The 22,312-nt window shown below is 37.3% G+C and overlaps 3 protein-coding genes across 6 annotated transcripts; 2 read left to right on the top strand and 1 right to left on the bottom strand.

The window, feature by feature from the left end:
* Positions 1 to 116: 116 nt before the first annotated feature.
* LOC145223896 (ras-related protein Rap-1b) lies at positions 117 to 11,284 on the top strand. Of its 3 annotated transcripts, none has more exons than XM_080090305.1 (10): positions 117 to 180; positions 2,266 to 2,362; positions 2,874 to 2,951; positions 3,057 to 3,125; positions 3,377 to 3,433; positions 3,911 to 4,051; positions 5,776 to 5,870; positions 5,963 to 6,008; positions 6,639 to 6,765; positions 9,484 to 11,284. In XM_080090305.1, the coding sequence occupies exons 3-9, from the start codon at positions 2,895 to 2,897 to the stop codon at positions 6,720 to 6,722; spliced, it is 549 nt and encodes a 182-aa protein (XP_079946431.1). In that variant the 5' UTR covers positions 117 to 180; positions 2,266 to 2,362; positions 2,874 to 2,894; the 3' UTR covers positions 6,723 to 6,765; positions 9,484 to 11,284. The 3 variants fall into 3 exon arrangements, with proteins under 3 accessions (XP_079946431.1, XP_079946432.1, XP_079946430.1); XM_080090304.1 differs by lacking the exon at positions 6,639 to 6,765 and adding an exon at positions 6,383 to 6,513 and having other exon boundaries at positions 120 to 180; XM_080090306.1 differs by lacking the exon at positions 6,639 to 6,765 and having other exon boundaries at positions 119 to 180.
* A 314-nt stretch (positions 11,285 to 11,598) lies between these two features.
* On the top strand, positions 11,599 to 16,779 carry LOC145223894 (uncharacterized). The gene is made up of 8 exons (XM_080090301.1): positions 11,599 to 11,987; positions 12,631 to 12,876; positions 13,092 to 13,332; positions 13,492 to 13,682; positions 14,697 to 14,929; positions 15,236 to 15,401; positions 15,608 to 15,811; positions 16,016 to 16,779. The coding sequence occupies exons 1-8, from the start codon at positions 11,972 to 11,974 to the stop codon at positions 16,264 to 16,266; spliced, it is 1,548 nt and encodes a 515-aa protein (XP_079946427.1). The 5' UTR covers positions 11,599 to 11,971; the 3' UTR covers positions 16,267 to 16,779.
* On the bottom strand, positions 16,334 to 19,065 carry LOC145223895 (gem-associated protein 2-like). Of its 2 annotated transcripts, XM_080090303.1 has the most exons (9): positions 18,846 to 19,065; positions 18,509 to 18,701; positions 18,353 to 18,431; positions 18,103 to 18,273; positions 17,919 to 18,006; positions 17,631 to 17,770; positions 17,195 to 17,313; positions 16,792 to 16,897; positions 16,334 to 16,666 (listed from the first exon to the last, which is right to left on the bottom strand). In XM_080090303.1, exons 2-9 carry the CDS (start codon positions 18,694 to 18,696, stop codon positions 16,571 to 16,573), a joined length of 987 nt encoding a protein of 328 aa, XP_079946429.1. In that variant the 5' UTR covers positions 18,697 to 18,701; positions 18,846 to 19,065; the 3' UTR covers positions 16,334 to 16,570. The 2 variants fall into 2 exon arrangements, with proteins under 2 accessions (XP_079946429.1, XP_079946428.1); XM_080090302.1 differs by having other exon boundaries at positions 18,509 to 18,854.
* Between the last annotated feature and the right edge of the window lie 3,247 nt (positions 19,066 to 22,312).

Genomic DNA, 22,312 nt, shown 5'->3' with positions numbered 1-22,312 from the left:
AGAAAAATGGCGGTCGTGTCAACCGTTTTAAACATAGTATTGGAGTCTAAAACACCTACGTTAAGAATGAAATATGGCAGTGCCATTGTGAATAACTTTGTAACATTTATTACCTGTTTACTAGAAACGAAAAAAAACAAGATTTTGAACGTGTGTGATAATTCCAACATTGCAAGCAAGGTAACAAAAGTTGAAATTATTCAAAACTATTTAGTCATGACTAAATGCACACTCACAGCAAACCCCGTTGTAAACAGCAACTCAGATAATGGTTTTGTGACTCTCATTGGTTTGATGACCACTTCTTGATGCAAACCTGTTCACTTTTTGATGTTTTTTTTGTGTTGAAACAATCATCGATTGAAGATAATATAGTCAATCTCTACATGTTGTTTTTGTGATGTCAGTTCAAGTGTATATGTGTCAATGGTTCAAATACCAACATTGTTTTATCACAACATAAATGGTGTAGTAGATGGGTTAATGAACTTAATGCAGTTTTATGAACTGTTGTAAAATTATTACAAAACGCCAAACCACTCAGTGAATATTAGGTAGACACTGACTTGAATAGTAGCTTTAATAAAAACCAAATTGCCAAAGATGTAGAATAAAACGTATTCATTTATATTTTCACTGATGATGACAAATGCTTTTGTCGAAATGTCTGTTTAATAAAATGGATATGTTTTATTCTACATCTTTAGCAATTTGTTTTTTATTAAAGACACAGTTAATAATTTTGACAAAGGAACAAAATTGCCCAAATGAAGAAAAATGTGACATGTTTATTTTTCAACATTTCAATAAATCGTAATGTTGTCAATTGTTATTATTGTTATGAAAGGCTAACAGCATGTCGCACCTCATTGTATACACATAGGGAATGTAAAACATTTGATAAAATGATGTGTGACTAGATATGACATTGTAAAGCTATTATCTTTACAATTGCCATTTTAATTACAACACAATTTTTGCAAATCTGAAACTGTATTTTGTTAAAACAAACTAATATACTGTGTAAGAATTTTTCATCGTATTTCTTATGTGGAAAAATGTAATGCTTGGCTTGAAATGAAATGTAATAATATTTGTGGTAAAATAATAGATCTTGATGGTAATAACACATGTCATTTGACATTTAGTTTTGTTATCAATGTTTTTAATCTTGACATTATTTCTTTGTTAAAATAGTTGGATGACAAATTCATCAGTATAATAAATGTTTACCCCAAGTCCAAACCCCTTAATGTGCATATTCTTTTTCTTTGGCATCTACCAATTTTCTAATTACATGTGTGCAGGTCCTCTTTGTTATTTTAAACAGTACCTGTCACTGTAACATTGGTTCAGATTGTTGTGCTAGGTAACAAAGATAGCCAGGGTTGCCATGGACTTGAAACCAAAAATAAGAACAACCGAAAAATCAAATTTTTAGGCGAAACGAAACAAACGTTTTTAAACAAATCTTTGCATTTATACGAGTCATGACATAATATTTGCAATATTTTTGCCAGAAACAATCTGTTTCAGTAACTCGTTGTTCGTAGAAAATATTTTGTACATCTCACGACAGCTCAGGTCTAAACTCACTGTTACTTGTAGCAGTGATTCAACTTGTAATTGTTGAAAATAAGACAAAAGAAGGACTACAGTCAACAATAAGGACATTTCTTTGAAATAAGGACAATGAGCTTTTCTAAGACATAGCCCTTCAAAATAAGGACAAATCTTAGAAATAATGACGGTATGGCAACCCTGAAGATGGCTGTAGCTTCTTGCCAAATGTTATGTCAGGAATTAACAGATGAAGGCACAGCTAAAACGATAGTGCAGCCAACCAACTGTAGAAATATAAATGAGGCGCCTAAGTTTTAAATGTTGAAAACAGACTGTCAGTTTTAGGGAAGTAGCCTTGCATACATGCATGTATAGTTTTGCCTTTAGACATAGTGAAACTGTTAAGCCATTTTTTGTTGTAAATCTTGATTTATAACTCCATTGGTGTGCTAACAATAACCTTTAGATATTAAAGCTGATTGTTTTGTGATAAACAATTTGCTGTCTATGCTGTTGTTTATTGTCTGCTGTCAAAAAAAAAACTTCATTGGGGCAGTTTACTTGTCAGTGAAAGTTTGTCTGTGATAAATAGTGTGCTTTCTTCAAACTTTAAATTTCGCTCACATGCGGAAAAATGTTCACATGTTATAATGATATATTACATAAAAATTCTCCTTTTAAGCTTTATTTTTGTTCCAATAGGCGTTGAGATATAATTTTGTTGCTAATCACCTAAAATCCATCCCTTCTGCTACCGTGACGAAGTGACAAAGTAATTGTTGTGGCTCCTTTAAGCAAGGTCAGTGCTTATTTGTTATCTGAAACATTGGTAACTTAAAAGGATACAGTAAAGGCACTCACTTAGTTTGGCAAATGATGAGCAGTCGACTGCTGTACATACTAAATAAGGAGGCATAGAGCAGTCATGTAATTTAAGCATGAAATGCTTCATGGCTGCTCTGACCTCAAACTACAAAAGATTGTGGTGATGATTACATGACATGGAAAATAAACTTTTGCCTGGCATAGTAGGCTGTTTAATGTCTACGCAGTAATAAGTGTTCACTTTGTAAACTAGTTTAAACACTGGCTTGTGAACTTTGTCATGTGAATGGTATGACACATTCATTCATATCCAACCAACATTTTTCATTACTGGCACAACACAGATAACGATACAAGCGGAGATGGTTCAGTTTGTTGTTAGACGTACACGGCTCAATAATAGTTTGATATAATGGGCCTTATATGAAAAAAATATAATATGGTTTTTAATCCTTATGTCTAAACATTGATTATTTTGGTGACAGCATTATATCAAGTAAAACAAGATGAGAGAGTACAAGCTTGTTGTTTTGGGATCTGGTGGTGTGGGCAAGAGTGCCTTGGTGAGTATCTAACTGTGATGAGTTTGTTTGTCACATATAACACCCACACATACAAATGTCACATTTAGAATTGTTTGTTTCTAATTCTCCTGTTTCCTTTTACAGACTGTACAGTTTGTCCAAGGAATATTCGTTGAAAAGTACGACCCCACCATTGAGGACAGTTACAGAAAGGTACGTTCATGGTTTTGGTAAATATGTTTACAAAAGATAACATACCCAAGTGAGTGCTGCCCTTGCTGTAGTACAATAAGATTTGTTTACTTTAATGACTGACATTGGGCGTGTATTAAATAAATAAGGCGCTCTTTACATATTCTGTGCGTTTTATTGGGGATTAGTTATATAACTGTTTTACTTGGTAATATTTTCCAGGAATACATAGTGTCTAGTGAATTAAACATTTTTGCTTTGTTTTTCTGTAGCAAGTGGAAGCAGAAAATCAACAATGCATGTTGGAAATTCTTGACACAGCTGGAACGGTAAGCACCTTGCTATAAATATTTTCTATTTATGGATTACATGAATTAATTCTTAATTTTTCTCGTATCAAAGCTATTTACACGACCAAATCCAACCATGGTTATTACCATAGTCTGTTAACATTCATAACAATAAATAGCCTAAAACAGAATTTGCTGTATAACTTAGATACAGGTTTAAAAATACAAATGTTAATTTAAGCTTGCTTTTTTGTACTGTTTTTGTAAAAAAAAAATCCGCAATATTTTATTTTGTGTAGTGCACATTAAAAACTACCAAACCTTTCAAAACAAGTGCCAATTTTTGTACATACTGACAAAGTAAAACTCAATCCACTGTGCTAAGCAACAGCTTTTGAAAATGACCTGAATTTGCATAAGTTCTGATCAGACTCATATAGCAATCTATCAGCTATTTTGACGAATGGAATCTTAAACAATTGATCCTTTTCTAATTTTACCATGTGTGCATTTTAGGAACAATTCACAGCAATGAGGGATTTGTACATGAAAAATGGCCAGGGATTCGTGCTTGTCTACAGCATTACCTCACAGGCATCATTTAATGACTTGTCGGATTTGCGAGAACAAATTCTGCGAGTAAAGGACACAGATGAGGTAATATATTGCAATATTTGTATGTCATTAGTAAAAAATAAGGTTTGTACTATTTTATCCCAATTCAACACTTTTTGTCACTAAATATGTCAGTAGTAATTTTTCAATTTTATTCAAAATACTTGTGTCATATTAATTTTACAGGCTTCTTAAATTTAATGTAGATGTACAGGTGTAGAAGTAAACGTAGCTATATAAACCATCAAAATAATATTCCCCAATTTTAGCACTTAGTAAATGGTCAGAATTTCCTAATGACAACAACATGCTTAGTAAGAACACACCAGTTGGGCAAAACCTTTTACCAGAAAAAAATTTAACACTCTTTCAATTGGTATGCCTGAGCAATCGTGAAACAATATTTTGCTTGGTATGATTGTGGCCTGAAACAAATGTTACTTCAAACTCACAGAGCACATTTGTAGTTTCAAATGCCCCACTTAAGTTGTCAAAAGAGGCATCTGCCAAACCATTAACAGTTCTTCGGAGGTGAATAGTTATTTTAATGTGTTTGCAGTGCAAAGAGACTGTTTGTGATGCTATTTTTTGTTGGACACTCTATGTAATATTTTTTTAACAGGTGATATGAAATATTTCTGCTATACATTTTTAAAAAGGGCCATAAAATTACATTACGCAACTTAGGTTGTTAAACAAGTCAAAATGATTTAATGCCAGTTTCATACTTCTTAATGTTAATAACATTTTATCACCTTATACCAGCATACCTGGTATGATGTACTGTGTACCTACTCGGTAAACAAATTTTTTGTGCGTTTTATAACTTAACGCTAATGAGAAAGTACCCTATACAAGAAGGCAATGTGGGCAAGTGTACTGTTCCTGAAAACCTTTCTACTGACAGAAAGTACTCACAAAAAAACACTTAAGCTATAGGTGGCAGAAGGTTCGAAACTGTGTGTTAATGACGGTGTCAGTTGACTGGTTTGGCCTAAAAGGAAGTTGTTGTGTTTATTGAAGAGCCAGGTTCAGTCTTTTGGGCAATATCCCCATAATATCATCCTTCATACTACAGGTCACATCTTGTTTTGTATGTGCTGTTTGAGATGTAGTGGACAACACATGTATTCTAATCCTCATGTTGTTTTTGGCTTGTTAGCTTTGAGCAACAACATGCTGTGACATATTGACATAAACTTCTCTTTCATGCAGTGAATATTTTTTTATAACGTTGTCTCATGATTATTGTTTAACATAAAAAAACAAGACTGAATTAAAGAAATAATTATGATGAGAATATTTATTTTGGGTTTATATTAAATCTGGAAGCTACTTTTTTGTGTTTATATTTTCTGTGGCTGTTTAGTGTGTGTTTACTATGGACAGAAATGTGGGAGAGTACAGAGAAATGTACTTCTAGTGTTGAATAATGAACTTTGACACATAAAACTAACTTGAGTTTTGTTTAAGTACAACAAAGCTGACATATTGAGTAGAAAGTCCATGGCTATTTTTAGACACTTTAACATGAAATGCCATATTGAGTTGCAGGTTTGGTTGGTTACACGATACACAGGGTATACACTGCAATATAGATAAAGCAAGACATATTAGAAAAGCTCCCTTACATGTTGCTTTTCCAACGTTTATGTAAGATTTGCCTACTTTTATATTTTGACAGACTGTCGCACTTCTCTTAGAATGATAAAAAAAAATCATAGAAATTTTATTTATTTATTTATATTCTATCCTTGTATACTTAGGTGCCCATGATTCTTGTGGGAAACAAATGTGATTTGGAAGATGAAAGAATTGTGACACGAGAGCAGGGTGAACAACTTGCAAAGGAATGGCGTAGGTGTGTAACTCTGGACCATTTGTTTGTGTAGAAAATCATCTATGAAAATTGTACGCATGTGGAGATAACATTTTTTTATGTCTGCTTTTCAGCTCCTTTCTGGAAACTTCTGCAAAATCAAAAATCAATGTTGAAAATGTAAGTAACTATTTAATCGGTAAATTGATCATGTTACCTAATACCTACAAATTGACATCACATTTTAAGTTGGTATCTGTTTGTAAAAAAATAACAGTAAATCTGACTGTTGCCTATTTGTATTTTTGGCATTATATGTATGACGAATGTCAATTCTTAACAGTTTAGTAAAGTTAACTGTAACAATATCCTTGCCAATTTAATGAAATAAACAAAAGAAGTTCATGTTATAAATCATTTGGTAATAAAAATAATAAAACTACGATATATAAAAAATAAACATGTTTTCAATGTGCATCTTAAATGTGTACAACGAAATCTGTTCATTAGAATGTTTTTGTAAACACACAAAATGTTATTTGATAAACCCCCAGATCTTTTTCGACCTTGTCAAGCAAATCAATAAAAAAACTCCCGAGCCAAAGAGAAAGAAAAAGAAGAGCTCTGGATGTGCCCTCTTGTAATTTTAATGCTATTTTCCCACCCCTTCTATCAGAACAGCTTGGTAAGTACCCACACTCCACCCCTAAAATCACCCATGCCCCCACCGCCCAGCTCCAAGGTCAAGTGCAAAAACAATTCATTCAATCATATGTGTGTGTTTCACTGTGTGCCTTCACCAATCGACAGGTATTCTTCGAATTAGTCAAACAGATCAACTCTAGGAACCCGGCTCCAGTAGACGACCAAGACTGCTGTTGCTCCATACTATAGAGCAGCACAGTTACTAGTGCCATTATTAGGTACCCCTAGCGTGGTAAGTGGTGCACGACATTTGCTGCTACCTGCCAAGTGTTTTTTCTGCTACCTTGGTGTTTGGCTTGTGGGCCACAGCTCTGTGAGATTTGCTATGCATTCGGAATCGCAACCCAATGCAAAATTGCCGATTTGTTTCTGAACACAAAAACAAATTTTGATCGCCTTTACAAAACCTTTAGTCAATTGACCAAACGGCTAACTTTAACTACATGTTACTAGCGTAGCACTTCAGTGCGGGCCATGGTTCATAATGTAAAACAATGAAAAGCAGTCTTACACGTTCCTGGTGCTCATAGCCTCATTTGGATTTATTTGTAAGCAGGAAAGTGTCGTGACAGGAGCTGACACGCTACTCCATTGTTTTCACTTAAGACACGCTCGGTAGTTTGCCATACACGCTCTATGAAGTAAGCCCTCTCACTCTTTCATATCACAACCGGCTTTGCATAAAGTAGGAGGTGATTTGTATTGATCCAAAGCATAAAAGTAACCTTTATCATTTGGGTGGAAAGTCGACACTTGCCCTGAGCCAAATTAGCCGCATGACACAAGTGCCTAATATGTCTATCGTAGCCCGCGCACCCGCCAAGCCACCACGGGTAGCAACATCTCACAGCTGTGGCGCACGGTAGGAGGCAACGACTCGCAGAACTAACACTTGGCTGAGCAGCAAGATGGCATTTCTGTTCTGTTGGCCTGCCCGTAACCACTGACTTCCATCACTTACGAAGGATATGCTGTGATTGACAGAACGAATCACCACTTGTATGGTCTTGGCATTGCCATTGATCCGATGTTTTTGCAGTGCCGACTGGTTAACAGTTAACACCCGCTATTCGGTTTTCCAAGTTTTATTAACCAACTGGATGTGTTTCATATTTTTGCTTTGGTATTTTGCGATCATCCAACATTCTAGCTTGATTGACAGCATGTCATCGTCACGCGCTTGCCAAAATTACGTTTACTTTCAACTTTTTCTACGATTTGTTATAGTACAAGGCGTTAACGCCAGGCGGGGATATATAATACATTCAGAATGTCGTTCTTCGCAAATACCGTAGCTGCTCTGAAAACGAGATTATTTTTTACGCGAAAGAATCTTTTTTGATTCTTTTCCCGTTATGTGGAAATCTGGGCGTGCCAGTGATTAGCACGCTCGTTGCAGTTAACCAATCATGACTTGTGTTATCTCCTGTTTCTTTTAGGTCACAAATCGTGACCGGCCGTTTGCCCTGAAATCCCTTGTAACTCGCATCCCCACTTAACTAAAGTTTGATGATTTTCTGGCCCCGACTCCCAATCTGGTTCCTTCGCTCGTTGGAAGCTCACACGCGCGCCGCTCACGTGTCTGCGTCGGCCTGCACGTGACGGTCTATCGGATACGTCACAAGGCTCGCTGTTATGACGTAGCCCCACGCCCTTTAATGCAGACAGAGGGCACAACAGTTATGGGAATTGTGCGACCAAATGCGGTCGGTTATGCTGAGTAGTCACTTGAAAGCGCCAGCTCTATGTATACCCGCCCGCGTCAATGGCGTCTTCCGCTGCGGGAACATGAAACAGACGGCTGGTTGTGTTATGCGCAAAAACAGGAATCATTAATCCAGCCTGTAAACTTCCCCACCGGCGTATCACGTCACTTGTGTCCACGCTAGCTAGTCTAACATCCATGTCTTCCCGCGCCCCGGTCCATTCGTCGTTGCTTCGAGGCTGTTTCCGTAGTTCGATGTACCAGATCGTTCTGTCTTCGGCCCAACCATATACTTCCTGATAACGCCGTTCATGGTGCGCGTGGATGTGCGGTCGGGTTTGGCGCGCGCGTGTGTGTGCATACGCATCACAGCAGTGGCTCGTTTCCTGCATGTGCGCACGCGCGCCGCCATCAATCAATCCTAATAATTATGACGTTTTTGCGATGACGTAACGGCGGCTGGGCGGCACGCATGAGTGATTTTACTGTTTATCGTAGCTAGGCCGGTCTGGGTTGATTCCAAAGTCGGGAAGACGCTGGTCTCTGTGTAAAACGAGAAAATACGTACTTTCAGAGCCCACGCCTGTGTTGCGTTACACTGACGTAGGTGTTATATATCCGCGGACGTAATCTTTATGTATTTAATTGTTTATTGTCATTGCTCGACAGTACCACACATAATAATTGTCCGGTTATAATAATAGTCAATTTTAACACAAAAGGCTTCTTGTTGCGAAACATCCGCATGGACGGCATGTAATAACGACAAATCGAATTTAACAAGCTTTATTTGCACGACCCACGTTTTCCCGACATGACCGGCTTCATTTGTTTCGTTCATGATTCGAGTTGTTGTGCACCCGCCCTTTTAAAAAATCATGTGAATTACCAGCATAAAAACGTTACGTTTTTGCTGCTTTGGTTTTATTTTTAGAATCTTAGATTTTTGTGTTTTTGTATTTATAACTCCGTTTTGCTAAAATTTATAACTCTGCGTTAATAAGATAGAAATACTAAACTTATTTAAATTGCACATGATATCGTGCATTTATTGTCATAGCCTGCTGTATTTTCTCAGAAACCTAAGTTCGTTTCACCACACATTTTCCAGTTCTGGTCGACAAAAACTAGCAGTTTGGCCCAAATTTAAATCCTTGTTTATTTAAGTTAACTTCTAAAATGCAGCAAACTGTGACAGCAATCTAACCTCATCCTCCCAAAACTTACAGTATTTTTCTATTACAGGTGTCGTTTTAAACTAGTTTTTCCTGTGGCTGGCGATTGATCCTCACTTTAACCCTTGGACAAGTTCGTCAGTTCCACACACGTCACTACAACTCACAAACCAGTCACGTGATAACGTGTTTCCGCAAGTGGGCGCTGTTTTTTTCGCGTGTCCAAAAACGAGGTCCCACACGTATTGTATACATCATATTATATTTGTTTGCGCGCCTGTTTACGTTTTTCCGTGCGGACTCTTTGCCCATTAATTGGTTTAACCCCAAAAGCAATTCTTTCCCATTTAGAAAATAGAAAACAAGTTTTTGACTTGCAACTATGGCTTAAATTATTTTTCTTTGTCCCTGTTGCGCAGATTACTTTAATTTAATTAAAAATTACAGTTGCATTGTTTAAGTAGGTTGTTTTTTAAACCCCAAACCGCACTGGTGCTCACTTGAGGCCCACCCAAGCCAATGAAACCCTTTTTAATGTGATTTAACGACGGTATTGAGCCCTCTGCTGGTGTGCTGCATCTTGGGTTGTTGCGTAGGAACAGTTTCCTAGAAATCAGAGACCGTTCATTAAGCAAAACTTCGGCAAAGTTGTGAGTTTTTCATAAGGATGTAAGGTTCTTGTGTCGTCTGTCGCTGATCATGGGCAGACACGTTAAGTGTTTTGTTTTTTCCTTTGTTTGTATATTTGCATTGTGTGTCCTTGGCCGCCCTCCTGAAAGCCAAATTTCCTGTTGCTAATCACAATTAACCGCTTTTATTCGTTACAATGCCAAATTTGGTAGATGTGACAATTTTCTACAATTAAATGTCTAAGGATCGTTTTTGTGTTCGTGCCTAAAAAGACTCAGCGGGGGCGCGCAAATTGTCGTTGTTTTTTCTGCTGCTTCGACAGCTATCTACGTTTTTTGAACTTCCGTAATTTTGTGCCTAAAAACTTAACATTTTCATGTTTTGGTGATATGAGTTCGGTTTGCTACCGCAAATAATGTTGATTAATGGGATCGTGTTTTTGACCTCGCTTATAACTGCTTAGGGACCAATAATGTAATATTTTTGTGTTTGGCCACATTATCACTTAAAATTTAAATCAAAATTATTTTTCCTTTTGTTTGATTCTGTTTTAATAACCACCATATGAAATGCATGCTTTTCCTGCAAATTAACCAACCTAAAAATGTCAAATTGTGAATTAGCTAATAACTCCTACCAAAATTTTTAAATAACGTTTTTTTAGTAGGCCGGCCATCGCTGGCATCACATCATGTACATATGTTTCCCCATGTCGGTATATATAAATTTATATTAGTGTTAAAATGCTGTTTACGAGTTGGGCGCCAGGTGCATTTCGCCACCTGTTAAATACATTTAAAGAGCAACGGTTTAGGGATGCAGCGTCGATTTTGTTTCTCGTAAGACCGCGTGGAGTTTTCTCCAGTGTCTTTTTCTTAAGAGCAGGGTCGTAACGCAAATTTTGCAATTCGCTCCGAATGTTTTTGTAAATAACCACACCAGCGCCCGTTTGGTCGAACCTGCTTGCTTTGCAACATTTATTATTGCAATCGTTGAATTATTTGTATTAGGCTAATGTAGGATTATGGGTCGGTCTTTTCGGGCCTCTATCGTCGTGTGTATACAGTTTTCGCGATATTAACTCGCCTCAGCTCAGTACTACTGACACCGGAACGTGTTTGTGTCGCGAGTTTTTGTGTATATCTCCATGGTGACACACTTCTGTGCAGTGGAGCGTTGTTCTTTTTGATCGCCACGCTTAACAACAATAATAAAATGTGCCGCCACCTTAGTAAAACAAACCTAATTTTCTTTGATCTCACGAAAAGTTCGCAGCTGAGGGAGCAATAGTTATAGAATTGCGTTGCAATTAGGGTCAAAATTGAAAGTAATCGATCAAAAAAAGATTAGTGACAGGTGTTCGTGGGGAAAAAAAGGTTGTATATGTATTAAATTTTTGCTCTGCGCATAATATTTGTCTATTTCGAAACAAGACTGCCATATCAACCAGTAGCAGACAAAGTCAGCAAAAGAATATTTTAAAACATGCTTTTTATGATTTGACGTATGTTTGTACTGCGTTTATCGAAACTAGTTTTAGCGTACTAGAGTAGCCCTTGAACTGTTTATTATCATTTACTGTCTCACCGTGTTCTATTTGGTTAATTGGGGTTGTTGTTGACGTTCGCCATATGGAAATGGGCGCAACGTGTACTGGACGTTTTCCTTCTGTTTACTACTAATCAACGATGCCCGCCAGGCAAACTCGTATTTTGCTAATTGCAAAGGAAGTGCTTCCACTCACATTTGCAGAACGCCTCCATACGTCAACGCAGAAACCAATAATTTCGGAGAAAGACATCGACACTGGGACGGATCGTATAAAAGTGAAAAGGTGAAATAAGACTGTGGAAATTATAGCAAGGAAAAGCAGGTGCCTTCGAAAGTGGCGATTTTATTAAACACTGGGAAATCACACCAATCGGACGATGGTGGTCTGTCTTGGTAAGTTTTGTTCTACCTTCCCTGCATCATACAGGGCCATTTTTTTTATTAAACACCTGTAGTTCAGTGTATTTCGATTAGGTAATACGAACACATCAGTGAAAAAGAAAGGAAGTGTATTTTTGGTGACAATCAAAATTCAGAAAAGACAAATACAGTATAAATTAGGTTTTATCGTTTTGATAAATGTTGATTGTAGACATAAGTTTTTACTACACTATTCCAATGTGTAAACATGTTAAAGGCATCGGTGCTCTTTAATCTATTTTCCGCTCATGCCCCTGAAAAACTAATGATGCGACTCGTTGAACCCTTGCATTCATTGTCACAATTATTCTGCTTTCTGGTTGGTGTACAGACAATTGAAATTTGAACATCAAACTATTGTATAAACCCTATTGTGAAGATACATTTTTCAAGGAAAAGAAAAGTATACAAACGCTGCAACTCTTCGAAGCAAATGACTGCCACTCTCCCATATAAAACTTTTTGGTAACTCCCTTACACATTCCTTTGTTCTCACACCCCTGCGGCGGTTACAGCCTACACCAAGGTTAAAGAGCGCAGACATATGTAAAACTGCCGTTTCGAACAGATCAACCCAAAGTCGAACCATCAACAATCCTTAGTTTTTACCTTTCAGTTTTTACCCTATGCTTTTTTGTGGCTACATCATCTGGGAGTTCAGCACTAAAATCTGCAGTGAACACCAGTGACAGTACCCACGGGGCTCTTCAAAGTCCACCCAGGGACATTGAAATCCCTTTTCCAAACTTTGGACGCACAGCAAGGCTCAAGTTTGCTGAAAGACGTAAAAATCAAAGGCGGGAACTAATTCAAAACCTCAGGGATTCTATCAATGATCAACTTATTCTGGATGATAGCGGAGGTAGATTTTTAAACTTGACTGGGGTATTTTGCAGTGGTAAAATTTTTATGGGCGCACAATACGACAAAGGACTGAGATTTAATTATTTGACTTAAGCAAAATTGAACGATGACAGTCACATGTTTAAAATTTATCTACAAAGCTAGTAAAAGGATACCGGGAAAATGTCATACAAAATAAGAAGGTCATACAATTGTAAAGGTGTGTCTTTTTAGGATTCGTTTCTGGTCAAAGAATATGCTTGCCCTTAAAGAACACCCGAGGTGGAGCTCGATTAAAAAGCAATACTGCGGGTGCTAGTGGGACATTGGTTTCGAAGAAACCCTTTGATCCCAACATCCTAGTGGTAAGAGCCATGCGACAAATCATACACGGAGAGTTCGAGAGTCGAATGGGCAGAAGTGCTGTAGATCGAGGAATTCCGACTCCAAAGAAAAGATGGCGTGTAAATTATAGGCAAGTAATTCTTGATTTTTTAGTTGTTGAAGTCGTATTGGTAAAACAGTTTAAAGTATAGTTACATGGTTTAATTTTATTTCCGCTGTTAGGCAGTGTAGCCTACGTGTTAAAGACGTTTTGTTTTTTGATCACAGTGTCACCTTGTTTGTTTCACAGGCACGAAAATCACACTTACATTGACTTGGGCAAAGACTTTGACATGGACGACAAAAGTTTTACGATCACTGCTTTGATTCGTCTTCGCCCAAGCAGCGGGGACAAAAAGTCAAATCGAGGGGCGAGAATTCTTTCTAAGCGGGACAGCAACAATTTTGGTTGGGAATTTGTCGTACCCAGTTACTACACTCGTAAGTTCACAAAAATACACTGTATCCTAGCCTACAGTAAACCTCGGTTAATCTGGGCCCGTTTGGATCCAAAAAATGTCCGAATTAGGCGAAGATCCAAATCTGGTTTAACCGAAGTTTGCTGTATAATGTAGGCTATATGAATTGAAAGTCTATTGTAAATAAAAACTGTTGAGAGTTTAATCCAGGGGTGTCCAACACGTGGCACGCGTGCCAAAAGTGGCACGCAGAGCATTTGAAAATGGCACACGAGCTTTTGCACATTCATATGGTAAAGATTAGGATTTGTTACGCAATTAAATTTGCTTCTATTGATTCCTCTTGACCTTTAGTCTAACTTTGGTAAAGATGATCATTAGTAAAGTTATACAACCCACTGATTAAAATGCATCTTTAAAAGCAATTCACGTTTCATTATTAAAACGTGAGTGTACGTGCCATGCTTATGTTGCAATAAAATGCCTGTTTATTTTGAAACAATTGTAATTGTTGCGTTTCAATCGATGTCAGTTCAATTAATTACGTGACTACAAACGCATTTGTGGTAAGTTGGAAATACGTTTTAAAACCCGTAACTTGAACAAAGATGCGATTTCGACGTTACACAAAGTACTCTACGCCAGTGCCCCTGCAAACTATTCGTATCTTGTGTCGCATAAACAGAATAAAAGGTTTCTGGAGTATCACAAACAAGTTTACTCGCACTTGACGACATGTTTTTTTTCTAACCATTTAATATGGTTCTACATATTGGCCAAATATTCGGATTGAGCCCGTACCGTTAAGACGTTTTAGACATGGTTTGGAAAAAGTACCAAACGTTAGCACGCGAGTATATTTTAAAACAAAAATTGGCACGGCGGTGTAATCGAGTTGGACACCCCTGGTTTAATCAAATCATGGTCGTAAATGCTTGTATGTTTAATATACCTTTACTCGCATGAAAACAGCATTTTGTCTGTAATGCCCAAAACCACAACGTTTCCTCAATGCTTAATGCCTATTTTTCGGTAGAGACAGTTTCGTTTTATGCCAACCAGCACCCTGGTCACATTGATTACGGCAGATCGTCGATTCCGGGTAACCAATGGACAACGGTCAGCATTGTGGTTGACCGGCACACGTACGAAAACGACGTTGCTGTAATTACGCCCTACATTGATGGACTGCCGGACGGTCGAGGAACGTTTATGCAAATTATCGGAAACATCTCAAGTGACGCGCTGCTCACAGTCGGACACGCAAGAGTAAATACAGTAGCAGTATAATAATACAAAAAGATATTTTATGAGAAATATTTCGCCAAACTAGAAAAAAACATAGTTCAAACGTTTGGGTCGCGCCAAATGTCATGCCGTCATCAGCGAAAACTGCTATTTAATATGCAACAATTAGGGCTGATTTTGTTCATGGGCTTACATTACATATACCCCGTAAATTACAATACCTTACGCATGACTATAGTAAATATCAACTGATGAGGAAGTATTTGGTCACAAAATTAATTTCGTCACTTGCCACATAAATAGTATTACAAAATCTGTACTTGACAGGATGAAAACGGACACCTAAGCGAGGGCAGGAGGGACTTTCGGCTTCCTGGAAGTCCGAAGTACAATCCTCATTTTCATGGTGACATCCGGGACATTTTCGTGTGGCACACCTCGTTACACAAGCAACAGATGCGAAAGCACGCTGCTCAAATTCTACGTGAAATAGGTCAGTACCTTTTCGAAGGATATGCGTCGAATTGCGAAGAAGTGTGTGTTCATTTTCCGCATACACTTTCAACACTCAACAAATACCAAAACATATATGCCTCTGTGGCTATGGTTAGGGAAAACTTAACTGTTTCCAGAGACCACCTTAGATTCGAGTGACACCCCTACATATTGTTAGAAAAGTAACGTAAAATACATTTTAAGGTCGAAAACCCAATCCATGTCCATTGGGTTATGAGCAACTGGATTGTCGATGTTACCAAGTTTTTGACGATCTTCGCACTTACGAATTGGCGGAGAGTGCTTGTCGCCAGGAGGGTGGGATGCTTGCAATGCCCAAGACGGAACGAATTCAAGATTTCCTTGAGATACTAATGCAACAGTCTAATATGTGGTCGTTTTGGATCGGTAAGGAAGAGTTTGTGTGCTGGCCATAGGCCGTGTAAACTTTTGCATTCGATCTGAATAAAGTGTTCATTCGCTACAAATAACCACAAAAAATGTAAGCAAGCTTATATAGGCTAATATGCTTTTGTGATGAATCAAATCAATCTGTGACCTGACCAGTGGTACTTCTGGCATTTTACACCTGGTTCACTCTATGTCAACTAGGTCTCGACGATAGGGTCCAGGAACGAAGAAAGGTGTGGGCAGACAAAAGCGAACTTCACTACAGGAACATATCGCAATTTACCAAGTTTCCAAGGGGAATCCCCGACAAACAGTACCACACTGAGGATTGTGTTGAAGAATTAAAGACCCGACCCGAGTTTGTATGGAACGATGAGAATTGCATTAAACTGAATGCCTACATTTGCGAAGTTAAGAACACCCGAAACGAATGCACAGCGGCGAAGTTGTAGTTCCGTTTTCGTTTTCTGTTGTGGTTTAAAATTTAGCTGAGGCTGCCTTCTCAATAAGGTCAATCGATACGAAAAAGAACCTGTAATTCGTTTACCACTGGAAAGAGTACAAAAAAGATCAGAAAAATACACAAAATATACTTTGTTATTCACCATAAAACCGTTATACAAAGTTGTGAAGTAACACATTTCTAGCGATCTCACTGTTTTGTCCAGAGATTCAACACCACATCACATGCCTTATGAGGTCAGCCTCTGTATCTGAAGATAACTTAATTTGCATTGATACTTGTGACACACAGGATTAAGTGTTATCCAACAAATCTGATTGGTCAAAGTATTTGCCAACAATGCAAATGATCAGATTCAATCCATTAAGTTGTTCCATATCTTCAGATGTCTTAAAACAAATAATAGGTTAGCTGTAGGCATACGTGTATTGTGTATAATACTTAGTGTTTTTGTTATTTGTTTTTAGTGCACAAGTTTTGAAATAAAAGTCTTTTCTGTGTATATTTTCCTTACATAAGTAGTTCGTAGTTGCGCACATTGTCTGGCAAGATCCCGTAGGGTTGACAATACAGTAGGAAACAGGGGCTTTTCCAAACATACCAAGAGTGCATAAATCCATCTGAAACCAAACAATGTTATAATAAAATGTTTAAATCATGTTAAGCAGTGATGTTGCAGCGACACCAAAGTTACTATAAAGCGAAATTAAATAAAGGTTATCCTGAATTGAAAATGTAAACTATCTGATCCTAAATTACAAACAGAGATCAGGTACTATTGAATCGGAGTTCTTGAAACTGCCTTTTCGTGCCTCATTTTTATTGTATTTTATCAATTGGTACACCACACAATTGATATTGCAAAAAGCATCAATAGCATTTTGTTGAATTTGTAAAAAATGGTCAAAATTATTAACCTTCCTTGTTGATGTGAGAAACCATATGTCTGCAGCCATCGAACATGGTACTCCAAGTTGGATTCCACATGCTTTGCATCCATTCGCAAAAGCATCCTCAAGAGTGGTGGATACCCCTCCTACATAAAACTTTAAAGGTAATCCACAAAAAATTAGGAAACAAAAACATAAAAAAGTGCCTTCTCATGACAATAAAGTTTAACCAACCTGAAATGTTTTTTGTTGGTGTACAACTAACACAATGTATATTGTGAATGAAATTGAGTATATACACTAAACCTGGGTTTGAACCGGATTCGGCTAATTCTGTTAAATTTTCGTCTAATCTGGACAAATTGTTTGGACTAAACAGGTCCAGATTAACCAAGGTTTACTATACCTAAATAGTTTATGTTCACCAACTTTACTGTGTTTATTAAAACATGAACAATTCTACCTTAAGTTGAGAGAGGTCAACAATTCTATCCTCTTCTATGTTGGCAGAAGCCTGCATGTTTTCACAGGATTCTTTATTGTCAGCCATAGTGGTGCTAACATGTTTTTCATCTGCTGTTTCCATGTTTTCATCCTTTACCACTGTAAAATTGGTTACACATATTGAACCCAGTACAAAAGTACACAATCACATATGCTATTGTTATGTCATATGTTATACTCTGCAAAGTTATTGTCAGATAAAGTATGAAGTATTGGACAACATTTGACATGGCATCAAAAAATTTACCTGGAGATGATGAAAAGTCAGAATTTCTCTCTGTAAATTTGTTGCCCAAAGATAACAGTCGCCAGTTAAGCTCATCATCCCATGCTGGCTAAAAAGTTCAATAACTAGATTATGACAAAATTGACTGTGTGATTATAAAAAGGAATGTTCATGTATATATATATATATGGTCGGGTGTGTATACCAATGGATATATGGGAAGTTTTGGACGTTTCTTCGTTTGGCGTTTAATTGATTTCAGCACTGCCAAGTGTCTTGAAAACTCAGATCTGGCTACAAAGAAGTTTGAAACTTGCATTTGGCACCATTCTTTTGTTGGAGCAAAGTTACCACCTGGGATATCCTCTTCTTCAGGCTGCGCACACACACTTGTTGTTTTGTTACATGATTTTGATTTGTAAACTTTGTAATTGATTAAAAAACAAACAACTTACCAAATTTAAATCGTTTTGTTTAATTTTTGAAGGTCTTGACTTTGCAACAACAACGTTGGGACAATCTCTGGCCTCAATCCTAAATATTTTGTAAAACAGCAGGTAATAAAAACATAAAACATTAGTCACAAATTATTTTTGCACAACGCCACATACATAACATTTCTTAAGTAGTCTTGTGGATTACTTGGAAGACCTGTAGATGGAGTGTAGTTTTCCAAACTAAAATCTTTTGAATCAAGTTTGAAAAAAGGCGTAGCTCCTGGAATGTTTGTGTAATCTTCCTGTGTTGCTGCCAAGTTTTCGCCAGTTGGCCACCTCGTAGATGAAGCTTTATCCGACATTTCAGCTTTTAAGTGAAATGCTTAAAGTAAGTTTTAATTCTTTTTTTTCAGATTTATTAGAAAAGTTTTGTCAAGAAAATACTAATGCACAATTTTATGTCTTAAAAGCAGCACAGGCTTTTTGAAATACATTTAGCGACCACACAAACCTAACGATTTTCTTCAGCAGCACATCGTTGAAACGATAGGGGATTTCCCGAAAGTAATTTGCAAGTCAAATGTTTATAAAGAAGTTTTTTATGGTGTATAGCCAGGGTTGCCATACCGTCCTTATTTCTAAGATTTGTCCTTATTTTGAAGGGCTATGTCTTAGAAAAGTTCATTGTCCTTATTTCTAAGAAATGTCCTTATTTTTGACTTGAGTCCTTCTTTTGTATTATTTTTAACAATTACAAGGAACATACTTAGTGAAATGCTACAAGTAAAAGAAAACCTAGACCTGAGCTGTTGTGAGCAAGTATTTTCTTCAAACAAGGAGTGGGTGGAACAGATTGTTTTTGCCAAAATATTGCATATGATATGTCACGTCTCGTATAAATGCAAAGATTTGTTCAAAAACGTTTGTTTTGTTTCGTATAACAAATTTTTTTTTCGGTTGTCCTTATTTTTGGTTTCAAGTCGATGGCAACCCTGTGTATAGCAGTGGTTCTCAATCAGGGCCCATGGCCCCTAGGGGGGCCACGAGCTATGTTCTGGGGACACAGGTGTATATTCACCAGAAACACCCACAAAAAGCCATTTTCTTTTTTAATGCGCATAATTAGGTTTGTGTTGCAAATAACTTTTGTGTTGCAAATAACGACTATTTCACACATTATTGTGTTGCAAATAACGACTATTTCACACACTATTTGCCTATATCGAGGGTTTTCACGATTACAGATTCTTGTTTACTGTATTCGACCTGTTTAGAGCCGAAATTAGTACCGAATTGCAACACGGGTTGCCATTTCATTTTTTAAGGGGCCACAGGACTTACAAGGTTACTTGAAGGGGCCACAAGGCCAAACAGTCACTTTTAGGGGGCACGGTCCACGAAAGGTTGAGAACCACTGGTGTAGCCTATAGCCTACACTGCATTTGGCATCAATATTGCTTTTTGAAAGAATAAATGAAAAAAAAAACGCCAATCAATTTTGTAATAAAATATGCTTAATGTAGGCTACGCAATAAGGGTGCGTATTTATTGCCACATTTTTCTTGATTGTTGCTAAGAACAGTGTTTTCACATGCGTTTTACTTAGGCCTACCATATTTTCACAACCAAAAAGGAGGACACATACCCCACAAAGAATGTTAACACTTACTTTTGATAAACCCTGATTTTGATTCTGGGAATCATTCCCTGTTCTATTGCCATTGTTGCAACGATTTCCACCTTTCATATTATATATATCACAAGTTTAACTCATACAAAACCAAGAACAATATGTAGGCCAGACAAAAAATCGATTTGCCACCCGGTGGTCGGGTCGGGTCACCGTGCCATTTGGGCGAAGTTTGACACTTCGCAGCGCAATGACGGGACGGCGCTTTTGCACCACTTTAAAGACCGTCACCCCAACGAGTTTACAAAGAAACCACGAATGGAAAGTTGTTACTGTGTCGTGTTTGTCGAACAACCTCGTACTGCGGACCTGGATTTAGCCGAAGACAGATGACTAAATAAAATTGATGCAAAAATTAACATTACAAAAATGGTTTTACCCAGGTGTAAGTGACGTGTGTTTTTCTTCGCCTTTTACACTTTTACGGTTTTTGTCTTTCGTGCATTTCTTATCTTTTATTGCTTTGCGTGTTCACAGTCAGTTTAGTCTGCTAGGCTTTCAGTTGTGGAATGATCGTGTTTGTTAAAGAACTATTAGCTTTTTCTAATTTTAATACCTTTTATTGCTCTCTGTAGACACTGAAGATGCTTTTTTAGCGAAATATATTTGTTTTTTAAAAAATTGTCAACTGATTTCAGCCTGGAAATAAAGATTTCCCAAACTTGTGACTTACTTTTGTGTTTAAGAAAATGAAAACACAATTGTGCTATCTTAAGATAGCCTATTTGACAAATTTCACGCAGTCAATTATTATAGACCAATTTGGATGTGGTTTAACTTACCATAAACTGTTAATTTGAATTAACAATGACTACAATTACCCTCTTTGGCCGGTTTTCAAGGCACAATTGTTATTTAATAGACATTTAGTAAATACAGAAAATTCAAAAAGATGGATAATTGGGCATGTTTTCTTGTCCCTGGAGGACAACCTACTTTTTGTTAAAAAGGAGGACATGTCCTCCAAAAGGAGGATGTATGGTAGGCCTACTTAATATCCTGTGTTTTTTTTTCTATTTCAATTAAAGGCTTTAAAAACACAACAGTGGAAAACGGATGGCGTAATCGTTGTTTCTGTTTGTGTTTCTTGCGTAATTTCCACTAAGGGACACAAAAGAGCTAAAAAGCAAGTAATGACGAGTCGAAACATTCTGTCACAAGCAAAAGTTGTTTTTTATGTGTTTCTACTAATGTAACTAACTATAGGCTAATTAATTTTTAGCCTTGCATTCTCTACAGAAAAAACATGTGTTTTCTTTTTGAAGACATGTCCTCCAAACGCAAGTTGTCCTCTCAGGAAAATAAAAATTGCCCAAATGTCCTCCTTTTTAATTTTCTACATTTGCTTTAAATGCTAAATATATAAATAACAATTTGGCCTTCAAAAAGGGTGTGTGTGAGTTGTGCTTTAGTAAGTTGAATAAAATTAACAATATGTAAGTAAGTAAAAACTTTATCTATACAGGTCTATATTGATTGACTGCATAGAATTCGTCAAATCATATGTGCTCATAGGTTTTGGCGCAAAAGTAGCTGTTCACATTCTTTGTCAAGGCCTCCTTTCTGGTAATGAAAGTGTGGTAGGTCTAAGTTGAATTATCTTACATCCTTTGTGAGTGGGTATTGCGTGATTTAGAGCTGCCAAGCGACCTCATTCGACCTTTGGTGGACATGCTGTGACCTCATTGCAAATATACGCTTACATCAGCATAATCACGTCTAATCACCGGTACCTCCTGTTCATGCAAGCTTTAGCTTCCGCCTAATGCACAGCCCTCCCATGGGTAGCTACTGGTAATTTTCCGTTGTTTACAGTTGTGAGGCTTCACCGCTACCGGCAACACGATTTACGGTTTGAGTGTGACGTCAGATGATTGTGCAAAATAATAATAACACCTCCCATTGACGACAAGCTGTTGCATCTACGGCTTTGGAACAACCTATAACATAGCTAACTCTCACCATACTTGCAACCAACGTTCAACTGGTGATATGACTTAAACGAAGTCTGTGGGCATGTCCTTTGGTGTGCACAAAACATCCTTACTATTACCATACCGAAAAACATAGTTTTACGAGCTACACAAATACGTATTAGAAATTTGTTCAGAACCTTCTCTCGGCAACAGGGCAAACTTCAACTGATCTTAGTATCCAAGGCCCACTATAAAAACATGGACATCTCTGACAAGCTGATTTGCTAGTTCCATACCGGTTTTAATCCGTGTCTTTAATTTGGCGCAGAAAATATGTTTAACCTTTCCTGACAGTTCAACAACAGCAACAAG

The sequence above is a fragment of the Phallusia mammillata genome, chromosome 4 (genome assembly GCF_965637545.1).
Source record: "Phallusia mammillata chromosome 4, kaPhaMamm4.hap1.1, whole genome shotgun sequence".
Classification (NCBI taxonomy): Eukaryota; Metazoa; Chordata; class Ascidiacea; order Phlebobranchia; family Ascidiidae; genus Phallusia; species Phallusia mammillata.
This window is presented reverse-complemented; position numbering and strand designations above follow the sequence as displayed.